We start from the raw sequence: 23,087 nt of genomic DNA, 5'->3' as shown, positions 1-23,087 counted from the left end.
AAGAAAAGAGTTCAGGCAGTGAAGATCTTGGGCCTGATCCTCCAATGCCTTGCACCTTGTGTAGTGTAAAGTGAGTGCACCAAATCAGACCTACTGTACAGGCATAAATGACTACACAAAGTGCAGGGCAGTGGAGAATCAGGCCTCCTGGGTTTCTTGTGGTGGTGGTGGGAGGTTGCCTTTAAAAACAGATGAGCAAAACCAGACCGGTTAAAAGGCCCAGCAAGCCAGTGAGAATTACAAATAGGGATTTAAAGCTAAAGAAAGAGACAATCTTAATTAGATCTCCACCAAACTGTAGAGAAACACATTTGGATTAAAATGAAATAGAGCTTTTTACTCCTAGGTTTTCAGAGCAGGAATGGGGAGGAGAACTATTTACATATGCTATTGGAGTAGATGGATTGCTTTTCCTGAGAACTTGTCCTCACAACTTTCAGCCTTTTCAGAAAACTACTAAAAGCTGCCCGTGTGGTATATTTGGGATGATTCTGATCACAATATACAGAGAGAGGGTTCCCATGGCTAGAGACCGAGTGCGGTGTGTCCCAGTTTAATTTCATGCTTCCCAAGTTAATGCCTGTTCGTGTTTGTGAACCAGCTCATCCATCATTCAGGGGAGTTCAGTGAAACTTCCTTATATTTCACCACCACAATTACATTCCATTTCATGAGCATCCATCAATATTTAATACAGTGGTGTCAGCTTGACTGTAACACAGGAGGACCTAATAGGAACCCTGAATTATACATTGCATGGTAGGGAGAAAATAAAGAGGCTTTTCTTGTAAACCCAAAGATCTCTTTGCTGAGTCGATTTCTGGGAGACACTGCATGAAATCCATATCAATGGATGAGGTTCAGAAGAAACTAAGCCAGAGGTATGAGACAAGACCCCGCAAAGTGAGGTTCAAAATCTCTTCGGGATACAGTGGCCGGGTGTTAAAGCAGGTCTATGAAGATGGCCAGGAACTGGAGCCTCCAGAGGAAGAATCACCTCACCGTTTTCTCCACCACAGCTTTGGGTCAGGGGACCATTTCAACAGGGCTGGTGAGGCACCAGAATCCAGGTTTTATTCATCAACCAAACTGACTGCCCAAAGGATCAGTGTATTCAAAGAAGGTAGCAAGTACAATCTAGCAAGTAACCCTCCACTCTTCAGTGACTACCAAGCAAGTGATAGTCATCACAGGGTAAGTAATGCTCATGCTAGGTTTTCACACTGGCTGCAAAGTGGTTTTAAAATGGGTCCACTTTTAGACCATGGAGTCTGGGTCTTTGCCTGAAGTGTCTCAAATCAAAATGTAATAAATAAAGTCACACTGTCCATAGCTTTCACAAATTTGCGTTGAACTTAGCAGGTTTGGTTTAGTGCACAGAAGTTATATGTATCAGTTATTCTAGTCTATTTCATTCCATATAGGCAAGATTCTACACCACAGCGTCTGCACATTTTGCAGTAGTGACTAACATCTGTTGTGTGTGTTATGTGCGATTCCTTTTCTCTCTCCTCCTCTCTCTCTGGTGGGGAAATTGTGTGTGTAATGTAGTGTTTTGGTAGGGTACTATATAAATATTTACATGGTAGTGTGTGTTTATCTACCCGAATTGCAGGCCCAAGTGACTAGGTGCAAATGGCAGGTGACACTGGGCTAAACTGAAACCCTTTTAAAAACAGTGTACGAACTAATTAGCAAATGATTGATAGATTTGGGGAAGTTTAACAGCTGTGTAGACTGGGCTTTTCCAAAGAACCTAAGGGAGTTGAATTTCAATAGGCTTTGGATACCTAAAACTTTCTTAGGCTACTTTGAAAATCCCAGGCTTAGTTTGCACCTGCTATTTAATTAACATTTTGTAGAGTTTAAGGTCAGAAGGAACCATTATATCATCTAGTCTGACCTCCTGTAAATCACAAGCCCTTAACAACCCAAATACTCCTACATTAGGTCCAAAGGCTTTAGTTAGATAAAAACATTTCAGTCCTAAGGAAACTAAACTGTTGTGTACATCAGAGAGAGAATGGGAGAGACCAAGGTGCCACCAATGCCCGAGGGCTCTGCAATGACAGGGAATTGATTAGAGGAGGTATGCCCAGATGATCCAAGCAGGCAAACAATGCTCCATGCTGCAGCAGAAGGCAAAAAAAACAAACAAACCCTAGGTCCCAGGCAATCTGACCTGGGAAAAAATTCCTTCTCTGCTCCAAATCTAGGGATCAGCTAGACCCTGAGCAGGTGAGCAAGACACCCCCCCCACCAAGCATCTAGAACGAGGATTGTCCGTACCACCACAAAGCACTGGTTCACTGTGTCTGGTGTCTCATCTCCAGCTGTGGCCAATCTCTGATACTTCATAAGAAGCCCAAAACAAAACAACTAAACTCCAAACTACATCTGGCCAATTGTGTCTGAGGAGGGAGAAGGAGATACTCTATCCTGGCCCCTGCATGTGACTGGATGAAGCAATTACTAGAGATGTGTCCCTTTAAATATTATAATGAACACACACACACTAATAATATACAGGGATTATGTTAAACTTCTCCTCTTGATGAATTATTTATGTGCCAAACTTTTCATTACCAGTTTGTTTGCCTTAATTTTTATTAGCAACTAAATATTGTCAAATTCTGAGAAGCCTACTAATGAATAATACCTGAGGAATCATGCTGTAGTTACACTTGTAATATCATAGCTATGTTAAGCTAATAAACACACTAAGACTGAGTACAGTATTTGATATAACAAGTAGATATCTAAAAAGTAAGATGTATATTCCCTGGGGAGAAAGAAGAATAACCAGAAAAGGTGAATGGGATTAGCTAATTTGGTGGCTTGCTATTATGATACAGAGCCTTTCACTGGTAGGTTACTGATTCAAATCCAGCTCAGGTTGATAGTAACCAGCTGTTACTGACATCAGACAAGTGTTGGGTATCTGGTGGGATTTGGCAGTGTGCGCTCCTTGCTAAAAACTGGACTGACATCATCACAAACCCAACGTAACTAGCATCTGAGCCTTAGATACAAGCAGAGAAACCAAGGATTTGGTGGGTCCCAAGACAGAGATACCTTGTCACCCCTTTGGGGTCGCTGAGGTACTCTGACAGACAGTTGCAGTAGGGGGAAACTTGTGTTGCTGCCTGTGCTGTTCTGTGTATAAATGGGGAGTGTCTGACTCCAGAGCTGACAATCTATTGAACAAGGAATGGAGAACCAGTGGGAGAAATGTTCTAAGGATGTTGAAAATTGCAAAATGGTTCCCTATGCACCATCAGGAATACTTCAGAGAAGAACCTATTAATACTCATTGCTAACTAAACTCATGAGATGAGAAAAGTGTAACCCGAGAGGGCTAGCAGTGTAAAACCACTAACCTATGTACTAGGTGTTTAGCTAATGCATGATTGCCAAACCACCATGAATATTTGACCAATGGATAGGGCACTGGAACGAGTATTGGGAGACTTGGGTACTACCCATCGCAAACACTACCTTAGTCTGTGTCTTTAGGCAAGTCATCTAACTGCTCCATGCCTCAGTTTCCCCATCTGCAAGAATCAGTAGTAGTAGTAATCTTCCTATCCAAAATGCAACTGGTATTCTATCAACATCCATTCAATATATAGTTACCATGCTTGCATCATAAATATGCAGCTTTTAAAATCCCTCACCAAAAGGAAAGGGCTTAAACTAATCTGAAAATGTTGCGCTTCTATTGGAAGGGGAGAGGATGGGCTGGGCCATCAGCTGGTGTAAATCAGTGTAGCTCCATTGGCCAATTTGCATCAGCTGAAGGCCTGGGATGGTATCTCTTAAAAATGTAACATTTCCTATTGCTTGATGTTAAGACACACATACCTACGTAGAGCGGAATGTCAACACAATGTGTAAAATAACAGGGTATGGAAGCTACTCTGTAATACTTGTAGAAAGAGAAGAGGAACTGGGCCAAGTGAGAAAACTTACTGCTTTACTAGAAGTGCTTGACAGCCCCCAGGTGAACTTTAAAATCGGTAGAAAAGGATATAAATTCAAGGAACACAAGAACATTTATTTAGTTCCTCTCTTCATTGTTAGGGATAGAATACAACAGACTCTGGATGTAGTTGGTTTTGTTTCTTTTCCATCCAAGAATCTCAAAACACTTTACGAACGTTAATAAATGAAACCCCTTCTTCCCCCAAGAGGGAGGTAAGTATTTTTATGCCCATTTAGCTCATGCACAGCCTTGGATATTGGAATTTACATTGAAGAGAGGGAGTATTGTCTAGGACTCGAGTTATTCCTGGGTGAATTTATATTCCTTTGTTTGGGTGACTGCCCCCAAACTCTTGTCTACTCATCTGTACCTTTTAAAATCTGCGAAATTGAGTTAGGAAATGCTAAAAGTTACGGACTCTCCTGACATCATTTGGCACTTCCATTTCTGGGCAGGATCAGAAAGTGAAGACACACGTGGAAATATGAACAATCATGGGGCAATACATTTCTGCAAACTTCTCAACCGCCAAAAGGTGCAGGTCATTTCCTAATGCAGAGATGGTTTTCCTCCCTAATCCTCCCCTGCTGATTTCAAACCATGGTATTTTTACTTCCGTTGGGGCTGAAACAAACAGATGGACTCCAGGAGGCTGTCCTGCCCAAAGATGCAATTTATGTATGAGGCTTATAAGGCCTTGTCCAATGCTCACTGAAGTCAATGAAAAATTCTCATTGACTTCAATGGGTTTTGAATCAGGCCCATAGGATCAGATTTTCAAAGGAGTTCAGGGCTAGGTTTTCAAGTGCTCAGCAGCCGGAATTGGGGCCCAAGTTTTTAACAGCGCTCAGCACCCAGGGTGCACTCAGTGTTTTGAGCTCTTCTTCAAATCTGCAGAGCAAGCCTGTTGGGTGAACTGCAGTGAGTGTTATGGGCCTTATTCCTCTGGAAATCACCAGGGCAGCAGAGTCTGCTGCTGCCTCAACCTTGTACTATGTGATGGTTTTGTACAGCTGAGGTACTCATGTGTCCCTTTTACAGCCCTCCCCCATTTTAGATTTTGGCAAGATTGTCATCTACACTAGCAACCTGAAAATCATCCGCACTCCAATGGACAAGAAAGAACTGATGAGAAAAATCATCCAGAACGAGGGCACTGATGACTGGCCCTTCATGTGCCGAGATGGGAAGGAAGGGGATAGTCATCAAGTCAATGGGCGTGTGAAAGATGCAGAAAACCAACTTGCTGGCAACCAGTATGTGGAGGTAAGGCAAGATGGGCTGCAGTGCTTCCTCCCCACTCCTGCTGTGTCCTCCTAGGGCCCTGAGAATTCCCACATCAGCCCCACTTCAAAGCTCACCCATCTGCAAGGTCACCACTTACTTCAGCTGAAAGCTGGAATCATTGGCATCAATGTTGTTCTCATATCGACTGTGGGAGATCACTATTTATGCAGCAAGGCATCCCTGACACCCAGGGGATAGGGGCTATACTTCAGTAATGATAGTTGATCCTGAATCTTCTCCCTAGTGAAGTCAATCGGTCTTCCATTGACTTTTATGGATTTTAGACCAGGCCCTTTGTCCCTGTCTCCCAATGGAACAAGAGCACAGGCCTTAGAGTTGACCTTGAATCTCCCCATGCAGATCACTATTACCACATGGCTGAGCCAGCCCTGAGGTTGTAACAGAAGTCTTTTAATATCAGTAGAAATATTTCAGATTCAGGTCCTCCATTTTTTGCACAGGTCATTCTTTCCTGATCAGGATGCCAATTAGTCTGACCTTAATGGGCTGCCGGAATGTAGTGCCACTGTGCAGTAACACTCCTGAGAATTACAACTTTTGCAAATCAATAACTGACTCTTTATGCTTGGTGTAGTTTTACTTACAGAAATTCTCCAAACACAAAATCTGCTTGTGGCTCAGATGTATGAGTGTACAGGGAAACCGAATGCTGTACCTTCTCTGGAAAGTTTTAAGGTGGAGGTTTTCCAAAGTGACTCGTGGATTCAGATGCCTCAGTTTTTGGGTGCTGAATTTGAGGCACCTAAAAGTGGCTTGATTTTCAGAAGGTGCGTGCTCAAAACCAGGGCATCCTTAAGGTGTTTCAAAATCATCACCCAAAATTGCAGACACCCCCAAATCAGTAACACGTACAGTAACATGGAACTTGTTTTGGTTAGAAACAGGTAAGGGGAGACCAGTTTTTGAATGTGGTCACCTAATTTAGGTATCTAAATTCAATATTTAACCTCCAAAGCTCTGAATGGGTTTGGGATCTCGTTCCTTGGGAGGCTACCCCTTCCCTACATGATACTCTCATAGTTGCAATCCGTGGAGGTGCTCAAGGAGGAGCTCCCTCAACGCAGACAGAGGGAGCTGCCATAAGGTGTGGTCCTTGAATAGTCTAACCTTGAAGAAGCTCAGCAAAGCCCGTGAATTTTCCTGGTTACCTGGGATGAAGAGAATATGGTAAAAGGTGAGGTTTCCATGATTAGGACTGGTTCTTTTTGGAGGGTAACTGTGGGTCAATCTATTTGAATAGATAGATTGTATTTGATATTGTGCAAGCTCAGAGCCCTGGAAGGTGTCTATTAGTATAATCATTACAAGTTGAAATACACCAGTTTGGACTTTCAGCAGGTAGGCACCTAAAGCATGTATCTGGCACCAAACTACACCTTAACTTAGGCCCTCATATTTCACCATTTGCTCTGTAATGCTATGCAAAGTAGAAGTCCATGAATGATGCAAATACCTGAACTTGACATCCTTTTTGCAGTAAGGTATTTTCCCCATGAAGATATTTAATAATTTCTGGGATCTGCAGATGCAGGGAATTTTGAGAGGGATTTGAAAGAAAGCGTTTGGCACACACAGGCTACGTCTACACTACAGGATTATTCCGAATTTGCATAAACCGGTTTTGTAAAACAGAATTTATAAAATAGGGTGGAGCGCGGCCATACTAAGCACATTAAATCGGTGGTGTCCATCGTCCACCGTGGCGTCGCGCGATTTTCTGGTTGCACTGCGTGTGGTAGCTATTCCCTATATCCCATAGTTCCCCGCCCGCCCCCCTCCCCTTGGAACTTCTTGAGATGAGAGTGCCCTGATGGAAAAAAAATCAAAAATGTGGTTCTGTGGTGGGTAAAGTCAGTCACTCCTTAGTCTCTCTGGGAAAGCAGCGCAGAAGGGCATTTTTTTTTCCTTTTCCCCTGGATTGCCTGGCAGCCATGCAATGGCAGCACTGTTTGCTTTTTTTTTTTTTTGTTTGTTGTGACTCTCATACACTATGGCGCGCTCACAGCGCAGCAGCAGCAGCGCTTAGCTAGAAGCATGCTTTGCTTTTGCATGACAGCAGAGATGGTTACTAGCCATATTGCACCATCCCAACCAAACCCAGGAATTCCACAGATGGGGAGGCAGTTGCAAGTGCCTGGGGCAACATGGAAGATGGCATGATGGTGTGTGTGGAGGAGGGAAGAAAAAGAAGGAGATGAAAGAACAGATGAGGCAAGATTCATTGGTGGAGAGACAGAGGGGAGAGGAGTGGTGAGAGATGCCAGCAGAAACAGATGGAGAGCTATGCAGAGCCATGAGGGAGAAGGAAAGAAGGTTGAACTTCATTTTCCACACAGCCCATAATTATTATTTGTGGTAGCATCACAGTCATGTCTCTCAAACATGGGAAGACACAGTCCCTGCCTTGGAGAGCTCCCTGTAGGCAGAACAAGGATAGGAGACCCGAGCAGGTAGCAGTAGAGAGAGCAGTGTATCAAAGCCATGAGCTGTTGTACTGATTTGAGGAGAATTTCACCCGAAGTTGGGCTCTTCTGGTGACAGTTCTCCGCTACTTTGTGTGTTAGTAATTAGATTTCTGGTGTTAAATAAAGGATATTTGTTTGATTCTTTTCTTTCAGGAAGAAGACACTGAGCACAATTGCTCCCAGTGTAAAGGATCAGGCTCAGCCCCCTGCTCTCTGTGCCATGGAAGCAAGTTTTCAATGTTGGCTAACAGATTTAGAGAGTCCTACCGGGCTCTCCGATGTCCTGCTTGCAATGAAAATGGCTTGCAACCGTGCCAGGTCTGTGCCCAATAATTGTATCTACCATCCTTTCAACTACCTATGTGTCTCCAGGTCAATGTTTCACTGAAACCTTAGTACACATTGTCTATTCTTTATATAAGAAAGCAACCAGTGTATAATAGCAGGTTATTAAAAAGTGGCAAGAGAGCATTGTGCACACCCCTAACTCTACATGTAAACCTACTCCTATTACTGTTACTCCACCCCCCATCAGTTTGTTTGTACATGCACTTGTTGCATCTTCTAATTAAATTAGGCCCCAGTCCTGCAAACACTTATACATTGTGCTTAATTTGACATGTGAGTAATGCAGTGAAGTCAAAGGGACTACACGTATTTATAAATTAAGCACACGCTTAACTCTATAGGGTGGGGACTGCATGTTTACATAGTGCCTAGTACTGTGGGGCTGCAATGCTTGTCTGGGCCCTGTACGTGTTCCTGTAATAAAATACTACTAATAATAAATGGCAGAAATAGCTGTACTTTAAGGATGTGAATAATTTGTCAAATTACAAAATGTTTGTATAAAAACAATGCTGCACGTTGCCACAACCTCCTCTTAGATTTAACGTGTGGACATTTTAAAATGATATTTTATTGTGCAATTCACTCTACCCTGCAATGGATTTCCTGCAGATTTCAAATATAGTCTTATGATACACAACAATTCTTCCAGTGTATGATTTAAGTAGCAGACTAGAGACTTTCTCCCAGTCTGAAACATTATTATTGAGAAATTACCATAGGGAAATTAAAAATAGAAAAACTGGAGCATTTTATAGCCTGATCCTGAGAAGTGCTGACCCACAGCTCCCATTGATGTTAATGGGAATTGCGGATGTTCAGCACTGCTCCGGATCAGGCTGGTGGTGAACAGGGCTCCTGTTGCTTCGTATTAATCCCATGTTGTCATTTGCAAAATATAAACTCTAATTAGTTTAGCTGAAGCAGCGATGTTAAATAGTTAGCAGGCTACCAGTAGCAGCACAGGACACAAGGGCTTCATAAAAAGTGGAGGCAAACAGGGGAAATGCTTTTTGTTTTCTAAAAGCTTATTACACTTGATATTCTTGGATAATGTTAATGAAGGTTTAACTTGCACGTTACCTCTGAGACTCTGAATTAAGAGGCTTCTTACATGCTCTACATGCTGAGGTTGCAAGCCTAGACACAGTAATGTATAGCTGAGTTTGTACTTTGGCATGTTTATGTTATAAGATCTCTCTGAGACAGCTGGATTATTAGAAATAACGCCATCCTAGTTTTCAGATCTTCTGATGTTTGTAACTGATATCAAAACTATGCTGTTTAAAAAATGCATAATAATATCACAGATCATTTAGTTTCCTTAACTTGGTGCATTACCATTCTATGCTGGGAATTTGAATGGATGGGGTCCTGATCTGTGCATGGACTAATGGTAAAATCAACTCCAAAAGTCAAGCATATATCTGTCCTCAAATTTTGTTTGGTTTTCATTTCAAAATGCTTTTCTTGAGTTTTGTTGGCTTTATTTACAGTTTCACCAGTGTAAAATAAATGAACCTGTAAGTGATTTTGCCTAGTATACATAAGCTGAATACTTACAATAAAAATTAGCTGAAAATGTAAATTTATAAAGCAACTATTTATTGTTCTTTCTCATTGGACAGATTCCTTCCCCAGCACTATTATCAGATCTTCATGCCTCTCCTTGTCAACTATCTCCATTCACCTTGACCCCTCAGTTTAACATTTCCATTGTTCGAAACACTGGATCTAGTACTGAGATCTATTCTTTTCTATTTACTTCAATAGGAACATTGCCTAAATAAAGACTATGGACTTCAAGATCTGCGTCTGTGTGCATTGTGAGATAGGTATATGAATGACACATAATATTAAGTACTGTGTTGTCCAATTATTTGGGTTTATATAAATTTTTTACCTTTCAAATTGATTCAGCTGATTTTGGTTACATATTTCCCTGAGTAACTTAATAAATGTTCTCTTACTTTGCTGAGTAAACAACGCCGAATAATGTGTTTGCTCTTTTTTACAATGCCACATTCAGATAGACACAGTGGGATTAATTTACTATTTATATTTCCATCGGGCACAGGCACCCCGGCTGGATAGTTGTCCAATTGTATTAGGCACCATATACAGTACCTGTCCTGTCTGGACGAGCTGCTGGGAGATATGGGTTCTGATACTACATTTCTCTGTGATTGTAGCAGAGTCTTTTCACCTCTCTGTGCTCCCACTTCCTTTCCCTCCTTGTGTGTGTCTTGTCTATTTACACCAGGGGTCGGCAACTGTCATAAACAGATAGTTAAGGGTTAATGCCTCTTTTACCTGTAAAGGGTTAAGAAGTTCACCTAGCCTAGCTGACACCTGACCAGAGGAACCAATGGGGGAACAAGATGTTTCAAAAGGAAGGAGGGAAGTTTTCCTTTGTTTAGTCAGTTTTCAGTTTCAGCCGGAGTGAAAAAGATCAAGGAACCAGCCTCTTATCAGAGTAGTAAGTTTTAGAAAGGGATAAATAGGTTTATGTTTATTTTCTTTGTAACTCGTCTTGGTACCATTAAGGGAATTATCAAATTTGGGTATTCTTGTGTGTATTAAAGTTTTTGCCCAGGGGAACATCCTCTGTGTTTTGAATCTGTTGTCTGTGAGAGTAGCTGGTATGCTAATCTCTCCCAGAGGGTTTTCTTTTACCTTTCTTTTCTTTAATTAAAAGCCTTTTTTCTTAATACCTGTTTGATTTTTCCTTGTTTTTTAGATCCAAAGGGGTTGGATCTGGATCCACCAGGAGTTGGTGGGAGAAAGGAGGGAGGATGGTTAATTTCTCCTTGTTTTAAGATCCAAGGGGTTTGGATCTGTGTTCACCAGGGAATTGGTTAAGTTCCTCAAGGCTACCCAAGGAAGGCAGTGCTTGTGAATGGTGGCAGCGATACCAGATCTAAGCTGGTTATTAAGCTTAGAAGTGTCCATGTAGGTCCCTACATCTGTACCCTAAAGTTCAGAGTGGGGAAGGAACCTTGACAGCAACCTATGGCACATGTGCCAAAGGTGGCATGCAAGCCGATTTTTGATGGCACGCATGGCGGGCTGAGCCGCTCAGCCTGCTGCTGCTCTGGGGTTCCCGCTGCTGCCCCTTGCCAGCCAGGGTCCCGCTGCTGGTCCCACTGAGTACCCGCTGCTGGCCAGGGGGAAGGAACCCCAGGCTGGCAGCAGGCTGAGACCCTGGCTGGCAGGAGCCAGCGGCTGAAACTCCAGAGCGGGGTTTCCGCTCAGCCCACCCAGCTCTGGGGCCCCTTGCCAGCCGGGGTCCCCGCCGCAGCCCCACTCACCTTGCTTCCGGTTGGAGTTCCAGTGCAGGTCCCCTGCCAGACTGGGTCCAGGCCTCCGGCCCTGCTCAGCCCTGCCAGCCGCCAGCTCCACTCACCTCAGCTGCCGATCTGGGGTTCCAGCTAGTTAATAACTGATCACTGAGAAGTCTGTGTGCAGCTTAAAGAATCCAAATACGTGCCACCAGACATTGGAAAACTCAGCAAGGAAAAGCAAGGACAAGGATCACACTAAACTAATAAAAAGAACAGGAGTACTTGTGGCACCTTAAAGACTAACAAATTTATTGTAGCATGAGCTTTTGTGAGCTACAGCTCACTTCTTCGGATGCATAGAATGGAACACACAGACTGCATTTTAATTTAATTTTAAATAAAGCTTCTGAAACATTTTGAAAACCTTGTTTATTTTACATATAACAGTAATTTGGTTATATATTATAGACTTATAGAGAGACCTTCTAAAAAAATGTTCAAATGTATTACCGGCATGCAAAGCCTTAAAGTAGAGTGTATACATGAAGACTCGGCATACCACTGCTGAAAGGTTGATGACCCCTGATTTACACGGTAACATCTTCTCTCTCATTAGGTGATAGTACAGTGCCTAGCACATGCTCTGTGAGGTGGGATGGGACTGTCTATTTGTTTACCCTGATCCATGACTACAGCTCCTATGTGATACAGCAATGCAAAAAATAATGATTCATAATAATAGGGCCCTGATCTTGGCTGCAAGCTGTAGACTCCATTGTTCTATGAATCAGAATAATAATGAAGAGGACAAGCCACATAGGAGGGTGGGGTCAGCCAGTGAGGTCATCAAATGTAAAATCTTTATGTATTTACATTGGTACTATCTTTGTGTAATTATTATAAAAAGTTACAATAAGTGCCAGCTGTCTCCCCCTCCCCCAGTGCTCAATCTAGCCGATGTTAGGTTGTGGATTTCTTACGGGTGTTGTTCCAGAGGTGGGTCCTGAGCAGAAATTTGAAGAAAAAGAAGGAAGCGACCTTAAGGATCACTTCCATGTTCCATGCATAAGGAGAGGTATTAAAGAAGAGCAGAGATATTTGCATAAATTGAAAAGTAGGTAAAGGAGGCTGACATTACAGGCACATTGGAAGAGGCAGGGTCTTGTAATAAGAGATGAGGGAGGAGCAGAACTATGATGGCCCTGGGAGGTAAAGAAAAGAATCTTGAACTTGAAGCAGCGAACCAAGGAGACAGTGATGTGATTATAGTGACAGCCAAGGCAGGTGATGGCAGCTGTTGTGTTCTGTATGGACCTTGGGACGGGCATGGGGGAATGTCGGTGTTATAGAGGCTGAAAAGGAAGAGGACATAACAAAGAGATGATAAAGATCTGGACAAGAATTGGGGTGTTTGGCTAGAAAGTTGAGGAGAGAGATACAATATGATATGGCAGAAGCAGCAGGGACATTTGGACACAGCCTGAGTGTGCAGGGCAGCAGAACAGAAAAGGCCCAGGAGGAAAGAGCAGGGTTACCAGTGCTGAGGCCTATTATCCCCCACCCCACCCCGATTTTTCACACGTGCTGCCTGGATACTAATAGGGCCAGGCGAGACATTCAGAATGGCAGCCCACTAGTGACGCTCCAGGTATGGTGAAGTCACGTGGCCAGGGAACCTTTGCCTAGCGCGAAACAAGACTCCTGCTGCCTGGGGAAAATGGCCCAGCAGGTCCCCGCCCCCACCCAGCTCTAGGGGAAAGGGGCGTGGTCTGAAGGCCGGTGGGCGGAGCCGGGCCCAAGCATACCGTGCTATAACTGGCTGTTAAACCCCAGCCTGTGCCAGGGTTGTAGCCCCGCCCTTGCAAGTTGGGGGAAGTTCGTCGCGGGACCCGCTGAGCTCCCCGGCCCGGGGCATGGGGGTCACGGTGGACGTGCACCAGGTTTTCAGATACCCCTTCGAGCAGGTGGTGGCCAGCTACCTCCGCAAGGTAACGGGAGGGGGCGTCTCCCGCCGGGCGGGAACCCCCGACTCCGCTTCCACCGCCCCGTCCCCACCGGGTCAGTCCGGGCTCTGTCCCGGCTCCCCCGCTGCGCCTGGCTCCGCTTTCCTGCCCGCAGGCAGCGCTCTCGGCCGGCTACTGTGTCTCCGCGCTGCGCTGCAGGCAGCTGCCGCTGGGCTGCGCGGGCTGCCGGGACTTCCTTGCCGTGCTGGCGAGCGCACCCCCCCGCCCCACGGCCTCCATTTTGGGGCCAGCTGACTGAGGGGAGGGGGCAGCCAGCGAGGGTAACGGAGGTCGGTATGATGCCGTGGTCACAAAGAGATTATTTATGTCCCCGTGATCTAGTTCATTTCTGCTGCGCCTCTTGCTGGGGAGACTCTCCCTGATCTGAGGGGCTTTCATGGCAAGACCCCCCAAATGACAGTGGGGCTTAGTGATTTCTCATTGCCGCCTTCCGCTCCAAACAGGGGCAGGGGGCTGGTTTTCCTCCCGAAGAGCTACTAGCGGCTGTGTTTGACTCCGGTTTCACTCCGTGAAGTTTCACTTTTTTTTTTTTCTACTTTGAAAATTCCTCATCCCTCGGAGCTATTTCCCAACCTCCTTTCCAGCGCCAATATTTATATTCGCCCTTTTCTTGGAGGTCTCTAGTGCAAATCACTTCTCTGTCTTCAGTTAAAGTTAAATCCATATGTAGGACTTGAATTTCACTATTCAACGTTTTTTTTTTCTTTTAAAAAAGTGAGTTTACAATAAATAGTAGGCAGTGATTACCAGGGTACAGTTAGGGGACCCTTTAAAATGGGGTCATGACCCACAGATTAAGAGCGATTGCCATATACTAAAAGTTATATAACCAAATGATCTGCCAGTGACGCGTACCCTTAGGACACTATCTTCCCCTAATTGTCAGAGGGGGGTAGCCGTGTTAGTCTGGATCTGTAAATGCAGCAAAGAGCCCTGTGGCACCTTATAGACTAACAGACGTATTGGAGCATGAGCTTTCTTGGGTGAATACCCACTTCGTCTTGCATCCAACGAAGTGGGTATTCACCCATGAAAGCTCATGCTCCAAAATGTCTGTTAGTCTATAAGGTGCCACAGGACTCTTTGCTGCCTTTCCCCTAATTGGTTAGTTTTATAAGGCAATTTGCAGTGCAAGCCTCTTCCCTCTCCTGCTTTTAAGGAGGAGGGGCAATTTTTAAAGGAACACTCATTGTTAAATGTACTGTACTTAAAAAAAGTTTTAAATAGTTTCAGGTACTACTACATCATCTCTGGAGTTCCTCTGCCAATTATTGTGGTTTTATTCGCTTAGACGTATAAGATAGAGAAAATTATTTTCTCTCCTGTGTTGCTGTGTGACAGACCCCTACTGTAGATAGGAAACATCTTGACTGTATAGGGGAACAAGTGAAATTGACTGGACCCAAAGATTCATCAAATGCTCAAAGTAAACAATCTGGCAGGGGCAGAGATGAGAAATATTTGTTCTCTGATCTCTTTCAGTCATAGTAATGTTAGGTGTTATCATATCCAGGGGGTCTCAAACTTTATTGCATTGCACCCCATTCTGACAACAGTTATTACATGACTGGGGGGAGGGAAGCGGAGCCGGGAGACAGAGCCCCACATCGGGGTGGAACTCGGGCTTCAGCTTCAGCCCTGGGTCCCTGCAAGTCTAATGCAGGCCCTGGTGACCACATTAAAATGGGTTCATGACCCACACTTTGAGAAGGGTTGCCATATGCTAATAATAGATCAGGGGTCTGGCACACCGCTCGCCAGGGTAAGCACCCTGGTGGGCCGGCCCAGTTTGTTTACCTGCCGCGTCAGCAGGTTTGGCCGATTGCGGCTCCCACTGGCTCCAGGCCAGTGGGGTGGTGGGAAGCTGCAGCCAGCACAGCTCTTGACCCACGCTGCTTCCAGCAGCCCCTAAGGTGCTTACCCTGGCGAGCCGCGTGCCAGAGGTTGCTGATCCCTGTAATACATCAAAATATTCAGACAAACATGTGACTTGTGAATTGCTATTGTTCCTTCAACTATTTCTTTTGAGGCCATGTGGTCTCATACACTTGTTTGACTCAATGTTCTGGTGGGTTTTTTGGGGTCATGCAGCCTTGTAAATGGAAGGAAGTAGAGAGCAACTATTGGCTGAAGAAAGTGTTAGTTGTGAGCTCAGTATTCAGTAATTTTCTCTCAGTATAATTGTGCTTCTCACTTGGATGAAAGCATACTTTTATGTAGACCTGTGATCAGGGCTGGCTCCAGGCACCAGCTGAGCAAGCTTGTGCTTGGGACTGCAGATTCTCAGGGGTGGCATTCCGCCCAATCCTAGGGTAGCATGGCCGCCTTTTTTCCTTTTGTTTTGCCGATGACTTTCAGTGCCCCACTGTAGGGGGTGGCGGCGCAGAGTTGCTGGGAGCGGGCTGCGCGTTCCGTCTGACCCAGCCAGTGCCAGGTCTGCAGCACGCCCGGCATCCCCTTCCCTTCCTGCCGACCGACAACTTTCAATTCACCTGCAGGTGGGAGCGGCATGGAGCCCTCCCGGCGGGAGGGGCCGAGTGGCGAGCGCCCTGGCTGAAGGAAGCCCTGGCCTCCCCCTTCTCTCTCTTCCCCTCCCCTCCCTCGCTAGCCGGGGTGCACACTCCGCTGCCCAAGGCATGTCTGCAGTGCAGGGAGTCCCGCTAGCCAGAGTGCAGCCACTGCCCACTCAGAGGCTCGCCAGCGCAGCCGGGAGAGGCAGCCGCGAGCTTGGGGTGGCAAAAAAGCCAGAGCTGGCCCTGCCTGTGATATTGATTTGTCTGTCATTTTGGGAGTAGTGTTTTCTCCAGCACTGCCTTAGGTCTCTTTAACTTTCAGTAGTTGTCTTCTTGTGACCTTACCCACGTATCTAATCTACACTGGTGCTTTAGGCAGTGCAGGTTGGTACCTGATAAGTAACCAAGTAGCCGCATACGGGAGGAATTGGAAAACATTTCTATTCAACTAGGAAAAATGCTTTCAGGGCTATAACTATGCTAAATTGTGATGTTTTAAATCATACTTTTCTGTGCATCTGTGGAAGATTCAAGTCTCCATGTAAACATCTGTGGAGTGTAACCAGCTCCATTTACTTTATAACATAGGCTGCACTCCTGCAAGTGCATATCCATGGGCATCCTGCTGCTCTGAGCCAGAATGAAGTCTGAGGAACTGTGAGCATAGGGTTCTGTTGACAGAATGAATTTGCAGGATCGGACCCTTAAATATCTGTGTTCTTCAAGGGACACCGTTGAAGTGAGTGGGTCCAGACTGGATTTTCTTTAAAAACAAAGGTCAGTAGAAATGTTTCCATGCTATGATATGAATAATTAATAGTGAAATAATTTTCTTTAGCTGTAGACATCCTCCCAGAGAACCCGTAAACCAGTTAGTCTTTTACATCAGAGATGTGAAACTGGTTACTCTCTCTGTTGTCCAAAATGATGACCGTGCAAAAACTACATATTACTATGGGAAGTAGATTTATAAAAGTGAAATAATTGAAGGTGGTGTTCAAATGCAGGTAAATGTCTCATTGTCGGAGCTAGGCTTGGCCATGTTGCATCCTAGCAAATTTCCCGTCTGTGCATTACATTCTTGTACACATAAGAACGGCCATGCTGGGTCAGACTAAAGGTCCATTAACCCAATATCCTGCCTTCTGACAGTGGCCAGTGCCAGGTGCTTTAGAGGGAACGAACAGAACAGGTAATCCTCAAGTGATCCATTCCTAGTTTCTGGCAACCCGAGACTAGGGACAAATTCCTGAGTGTGCATCCAAACTCTTCTTTTGCTTGTTGTTTTCCATTGAATAAAAGAACTTGGGGGCTGAATTGTAATCTTTGTCTAATATGCTGACCCTGGTTTCATTGCCCTCCAGCAGTGATTTTTTTTCTTATAAGAATAAAGGGGAAATCCAGAGCAGTACCCACAATATATATATATTTTTGCGACATATGCTTTAAACATTGACTTCACATTGACAGTAGAGAAACAGCTGTGTAGCACAGGGCAGCTCCATGACTCCAGTCGCAAATAATACTGTTTGTTTCTTCAGAACATCTTACAGTGATAAGAAGTAGAGTGGAGAACGTTCTGCAAATTGCTTTCCAAAATGCAAACTCTCACTAACGCCAAGCATGGGATCATACATTTTGGTCTGAATTGGCTGAAACAGTAACTTGCACATCCCTTGGGGCTCATCAGAAGAGAGCAGCTGCAGTCTCCTCAAGAAAAAGATGGTCCCTGAGGAGAAACAAAAAACCCATGCGTGCGCTTAAGAAAGCAAAATCTTACTATGGTCGGGGGTGCTGTGAAAGCTAACAAACTGCATGGTTCCAAAGTCCAGTCTTATAACTGACAGAGCATGTGCAACTTGCTGTGGCCCTGTGAAGTCCTGTCAGACTTAATAGGGTTCTGTGCCGGCACAACCGTCAGTCCATGCACAGTCAACTGCAGAAAAGGGAGGGACCTAAATCACTTTCTGCTATCTGAATCAAGAGTGGGTTGCGCTACTCGTTAAATAAAGATGTGCTTGCTAAAGCTGCAGGTGTCCTGTGCCCCTGGGAACAGAGCATGTCTACTTCTAGGTTGGGTTTTTTATTTTTATTAAGGATTCTGCCACCTCTTTAAAAACCTTAGAGATGTTATTGCTCTCCTTTCAAAAATAATGTGGTTCCTTTTTTTGTTTTGAAAACTCATTGGGGGGGGGGGGTCTCCTGGGCCTATTCAAGTCAATGGGAATTTGGCCATTGACTTAAATGGGGTCAGGATTTCATCCTGTGTAGTTCACCAAGGAATCACTGTTCGGATACGTGAATAAGGGCCTATAAAAGACATGGTCATGCTTTGTATTTTTATTGACCATATATTCCTTCCTCCAAAACATTATGGCTCAATACTAAATTGCACGGACTCACTGCAGTAGTAACATGCTGTACTCTGAAACCCCATACAAGCCATTTTTGGTTATGTTAAACTTTTCAATTATTATTCCACGATCTGTTTCTCAAAAACCTCCATGTCAGAATGTTGAACAGAAAGTGCAGACAAAAGTGCACAGTGTGCAGTCTGTCTTTCCTTTTCTGTTCTATTAATCTTCCCCAGCTGTTCCTTTCTTAACACAAAAAAAACCAACCAGTACACACACACACACACACGACTCTCTGCAAAGTTAGAAAAAAATAATATAATGTCCCAGTTCCTGTAGTCTTTGATCTGTAAGGCTGGCAAGCTCAAATAGACATATTTAATAACTTTGCATTTTAGGATGATGCACAACAGTTAACTAATCAGAATGGGATGTGCTTTGAAATCATAGAACTGGAAGGGACCTCGAGAGATCATCTAATCCAGTCCCCTGTACTCAAGGCAGGACTAAGTATTATATAGACCATCCCTGACAGGTGTTTGTCCAACCCGCTCTTAAAAATCGCCAGTGATGGACATTCTACACTCTCTTTCCCCCCACCCCCCCACCGAGGCAATTTATTCCAGTGCTTAACCACTCTTACAGGAAGTTTTTCCTAATGTCCAACCTAAACTGCCCTTGCTGCAATTTAAGCCAATTGCTTCTTGTTCTATCCTTGGAGGTTAAGAAGAACCATTCTTCTCCCTCCTCCTTTTATGTACTTGAAAACTGTTATCATGTCCCCTCTATCTTCTCCTCTCCAGACTAAACAAACCCAATTTTCAATCTTCCCTCCTAGGTCATGTTTTCTAGACCTTTAATGATTTTTGTTGCTCTTCTCTGGACTTTCTCCAATTTGTCCATATCTTTCCTGAATTGGACACAATACTCCAGTTGAGGCCTAATCAGCGTGGAGTAGAACAGAAGAATTACTTCTCGTGTCTTGCTTACAACACTCCTGCTAATATATCCCAGCATGATGTTTGCTTTTTTTGCAACAGTGTTGCACTGTTGCCTCATATTTAGCTTGTGATCCACTATGACTCCCAGATCGCCTTCTGCAGTACTCCTTCCTTGGCAGTCATTTCCCATTTTGCATATATGCAACTGATTTGTTCCTTCCTAAGTGGAGTACTTTGCATTTGTCTTTATTGAATTTCATCCGATTTTACTTCAGACTATTTGTTCAGATCATCTGGAGTTTTAATCCTATCCTCCAAAGCATTTGCAACCCCTCCCAGCTTGGTATCATCCGCAAACTTTATAAGTGTACTCTCTATGCCATTATCTAAATGACTGATGAAGATATTGAACAGAACCAGACCCAGAACCGATCCCTGCGGGACCCCACTCGTTATACCCTTCCAGCATGATTGTGAACCACTGAAAACTACTCTCTGGGAACGATTTTCCAACCAGTTATGCACCCCCCCTTAAAGTAGCTCCATGTAGGTCGTATTTCCTTAGTTTGTTTATGAGAAGGTCATGTAAGGCTTTTGATACTGTCTCTCTAAAGTCAAGATATACCACATCTACTGCTTCCCCCCATCCACGAGGCTTGTTACCTTGTCAAAGAAAGCTATCAGGTTGGTTTGACGCAATGCTGACTGTTGTTTATCACCTTATCTTCTAGGAGTTTGTAAATTGATTGCTTAATTATTTGCTCCATTATCTACAATATATACAAACGTTCACTACAAACCAGTGGTGCAAGTAGAATTCATTTCTTACGGGTACGCTGCACTCATGGGAGGGACACAAAGGCGGGGACAGAGGAGTCACCAGCTAAAGGGGGAGTATGTGACTTCCCCATGTAACTGTCCACATGACCCCTCCCCCAGCCTGGGGTCCCCGTGCTCTCCCTGTCCCCACCCCGTGATCCATCCCACATTACCAGGGAGGGAGCTCTGTCCTCTTCCCGCTGTGCTGGAGACTTCCAAACTGCAGGACTTTCTGGAACTACAGTGGTGAAAGGAGCAGAATGTGGGGCCGCTGGGCGGCCCCGTGCCAGCAGCTCCTCTGGCGCAGCAGTACTGCCCCCCAGCCCCGCCTCAACCTTGTCCTCCGGTGGGGCTGCTGTACAGACTTCAGACAGGAGACACAGCTGTGTGGAAGGGCTGGGGACAGTACAGGCACGCCAGAGGAGCTGCTCCTCCTGTGTCTTTCCAGTACGGAGTACTGGCTATAACTATCTTACCGGTACGGCGTACCATACCGCCATACTTGCACCACTGCTAGAAATGTCGAAACGAGGGACACGGACCAGAGTTGATTTTTAGTTGTTCAGTTGCTTTTCTTAGGTGTGGGGCAATTCAAGGTCAGAAAAGAGGCATTGTTTGAATTATTTCTTGTTAAGGATTTGAGCCACAGACGCATTGAAAATAGAAATAATATTCTGTAGTATACGTCTACACGACCTCAGAGGAAAGCCCGTTGGAGGTAAAGAGTGAGCTAACTATGGTAGCCAAAGGCATAGAGCAGAAAGGTTAAAATAATTCTCTTTTAAATGTGACCGCATAGTAGTGCATTCCTTAGTTCAGTTAGAAACTTGATCCAGGTAAAGAAATAACTTGAGTTATAGTTAGCTTCATAAATCCCATAGTTCAAGTAGATTGTTTCCTCTTTTCTTTTTTTCCCTCCTCCTTTTATACTTTGCAAATAAAACATTTCACTACTCTGGTGTTTTTGTGTTGCCTTAAACATAGGATGAGGAAGTGAAACCAAACTTACTTACAAAGCTGTTACAGTTGGGATTTGTCAAGGGGGCCCCTATGCCTAAGGCACTGAACTCCCATTGGCTTTTAATGAATGTAGGGAGCCTCATTCCCATTAGCCCTTCTGAAAATGTGTTGCTGGGTTCTAAGAGTTCATGGACTGTAGTGCATGTATAAACACTTGAATATGGTATCTTGGGTTGGTCATACAAATGACCTTTAACCTACCCAAAGTGTCAAATTGTTTTTTCTCTCAATAATGCAAGACAGTAGTTCTACAATACCAAAAAAATGGTTCACAAAAGCAAAATTTAAATTCAAGTCGCTTCTTCTAAAAACCTACTCAATTTACAGGATCGGATCATGATCATCAGGTGGAATCAACATAAGATCCATTGACCACAGAGAAATGTATGACAACCTTTTTCCTTCTGCAGACATTAATACACCTCTATCACGATATAACGTGACCCGATATAACACAAATTTGGATATAATGCAGTAAAGCAGCGCTCCGGGGGAGCAGGACTGCGCACACTGGTGGATCAAAGCAAGTTAGTTATAATGCGGCTTCACCTATAAGTAAGACTTTTTTTTTGGCTCCTGAGGACAGTGTTATATCGGGCCAGAGGTGTGTATATTGTTCTTGCATGTGAATTAAATAGCATGGCACATAGTATTTTACTTCTGAAAGATGATCTCAAAGCCCTGGGTCCAAGCTTTGGAATTGGAGCAAAGCCTAGAAGCACATGGAATGAAATGGCAGCTCCATCTTATGCTTTAGGGGCTGTCTGCTGTGGTGTAGGGCAGCAGCAGCATGCACAATACACTGCTTCCTTCCAGTGGAGAATTGAAACTGTACAAATCTACTGCCCATGCTTACTCCTCTCTGGTTGGTGCTCTGTGGACAGCTGCTGGGAAGGCATCAGTAATGTGCATGGACTCTGCTACATGGCTATCCAATGTAGTGCAAATGCTGTGTTACTTGGATTGTAAGGTTTAGGAATATGGTGATACATTTAATAGCAATAATAATAATTTTCCACTGCTTTGGAGGCTTGGGTGGGCACAGATGCCAACTCAGCAGCTGCCCCATAAAGCAAACATTTAGTTCAAGTGTGACAAATGGTGTGATTAAAATAAACATATCCATATGTGAAAAGGCTTATGTAGCTACTGATTATCGCCGATTACTTGATGTGCCGGGGCTTTGCTAGACCTTTTAAAAAAAAAAAATTATATAATGTTTTCGCGAAAACACTTGTGAAGCCTGAAAAGGTTGAGCTGATTTGGCAATGTCAGTGTTTCATTTCTCTGGGATAAAAAAGGAGAATCAGTCAGAATATATATATTTATTTTTATTTTTGCCAGCCTTTGATGTTGCCATGTTGATTTATTTGAGCTCCATTTGATCATGCATGTAAAATCAACTCTTCCTTGCTTTGAAATACTTAATTTTTGTATATACCATTACATGTAAGCTTCATAGATTTCTCTCTGCAGCTAAACACTCCTAGAAGTCTATTCTCCCGACAAATAACTCCCAGTAAGTAGCATTGTGGTTAGAATATATCTCTTTAATTCCGTAACTTATTTTTATGCACTCTATTCAGTTTACTTTGTTATTTAGGATCATTATTTCAAATTGCTTTGGCTTTAAAGGAACAACAAAGTGTGGGGTTTTTTTTTCTTTTAGTTTCTAAACAGAAGTCCTATTTGAAAAGAATATACATGATTGATTTTTCTGATTTTGTTTTTTAGAAGTCACTGGATTTGCAGAAAGACAGAACGTTAGGAGTTAACGTTATGCAATCACTATGCATTGTTGGTATTCTATAAAATGAGAAATGAATTAATTGTTTTCAATAAATAACAAAGCAGGATAATCACCGGTACAACTCATTGGTGATTTTTAAGAGCAGGTTAGACAAACACCTGTCAGGGATGGTCTAGATAATACTTAATCCTGCCAGGACTGCAGGGGACTGAACTAGATGACCTGTGATGTCCTTTCCAGTCCTATGATTCTGTGTCCAGTTTATTTATTAGAAAT

At 43.9% G+C, this 23,087-nt stretch overlaps 2 protein-coding genes across 7 annotated transcripts in view; both read left to right on the top strand.

The window, feature by feature from the left end:
• The first annotated feature begins 849 nt into the window (after positions 1 to 849).
• On the top strand, positions 850 to 9,408 carry GRXCR2 (glutaredoxin and cysteine rich domain containing 2). Its single transcript, XM_039485381.1, has 3 exons — positions 850 to 1,194; positions 5,027 to 5,251; positions 7,912 to 9,408. The coding sequence occupies exons 1-3, from the start codon at positions 850 to 852 to the stop codon at positions 8,089 to 8,091; spliced, it is 750 nt and encodes a 249-aa protein (XP_039341315.1). The 3' UTR covers positions 8,092 to 9,408.
• A 3,803-nt stretch (positions 9,409 to 13,211) lies between these two features.
• Positions 13,212 to 23,087, top strand: part of PRELID2 (PRELI domain containing 2) — a 45,337-nt gene continuing 35,461 nt past the window's right edge. For 3 of the 6 annotated variants that reach the window (XM_039485339.1, XM_039485341.1, XM_039485342.1), the window contains exon 1: positions 13,214 to 13,378. In XM_039485339.1, the coding sequence (XP_039341273.1) occupies positions 13,304 to 13,378 (75 nt within the window). In that variant the 5' untranslated portion in view covers positions 13,214 to 13,303. Of the gene's footprint in view, positions 13,379 to 16,515; positions 16,705 to 23,087 lie in introns of all 6 variants that reach the window. The other 3 variants (XM_039485340.1, XM_039485337.1, XM_039485338.1) reach the window with 3 other exon arrangements.

The sequence above is a fragment of the Mauremys reevesii genome, linkage group 8 (assembly GCF_016161935.1).
Source record: "Mauremys reevesii isolate NIE-2019 linkage group 8, ASM1616193v1, whole genome shotgun sequence".
NCBI classification, from domain to species: Eukaryota; Metazoa; Chordata; order Testudines; family Geoemydidae; genus Mauremys; species Mauremys reevesii.
The sequence above is the reverse complement of the archived record's forward strand: the minus strand, read 5'-3'. Positions and strand labels throughout refer to the sequence as shown.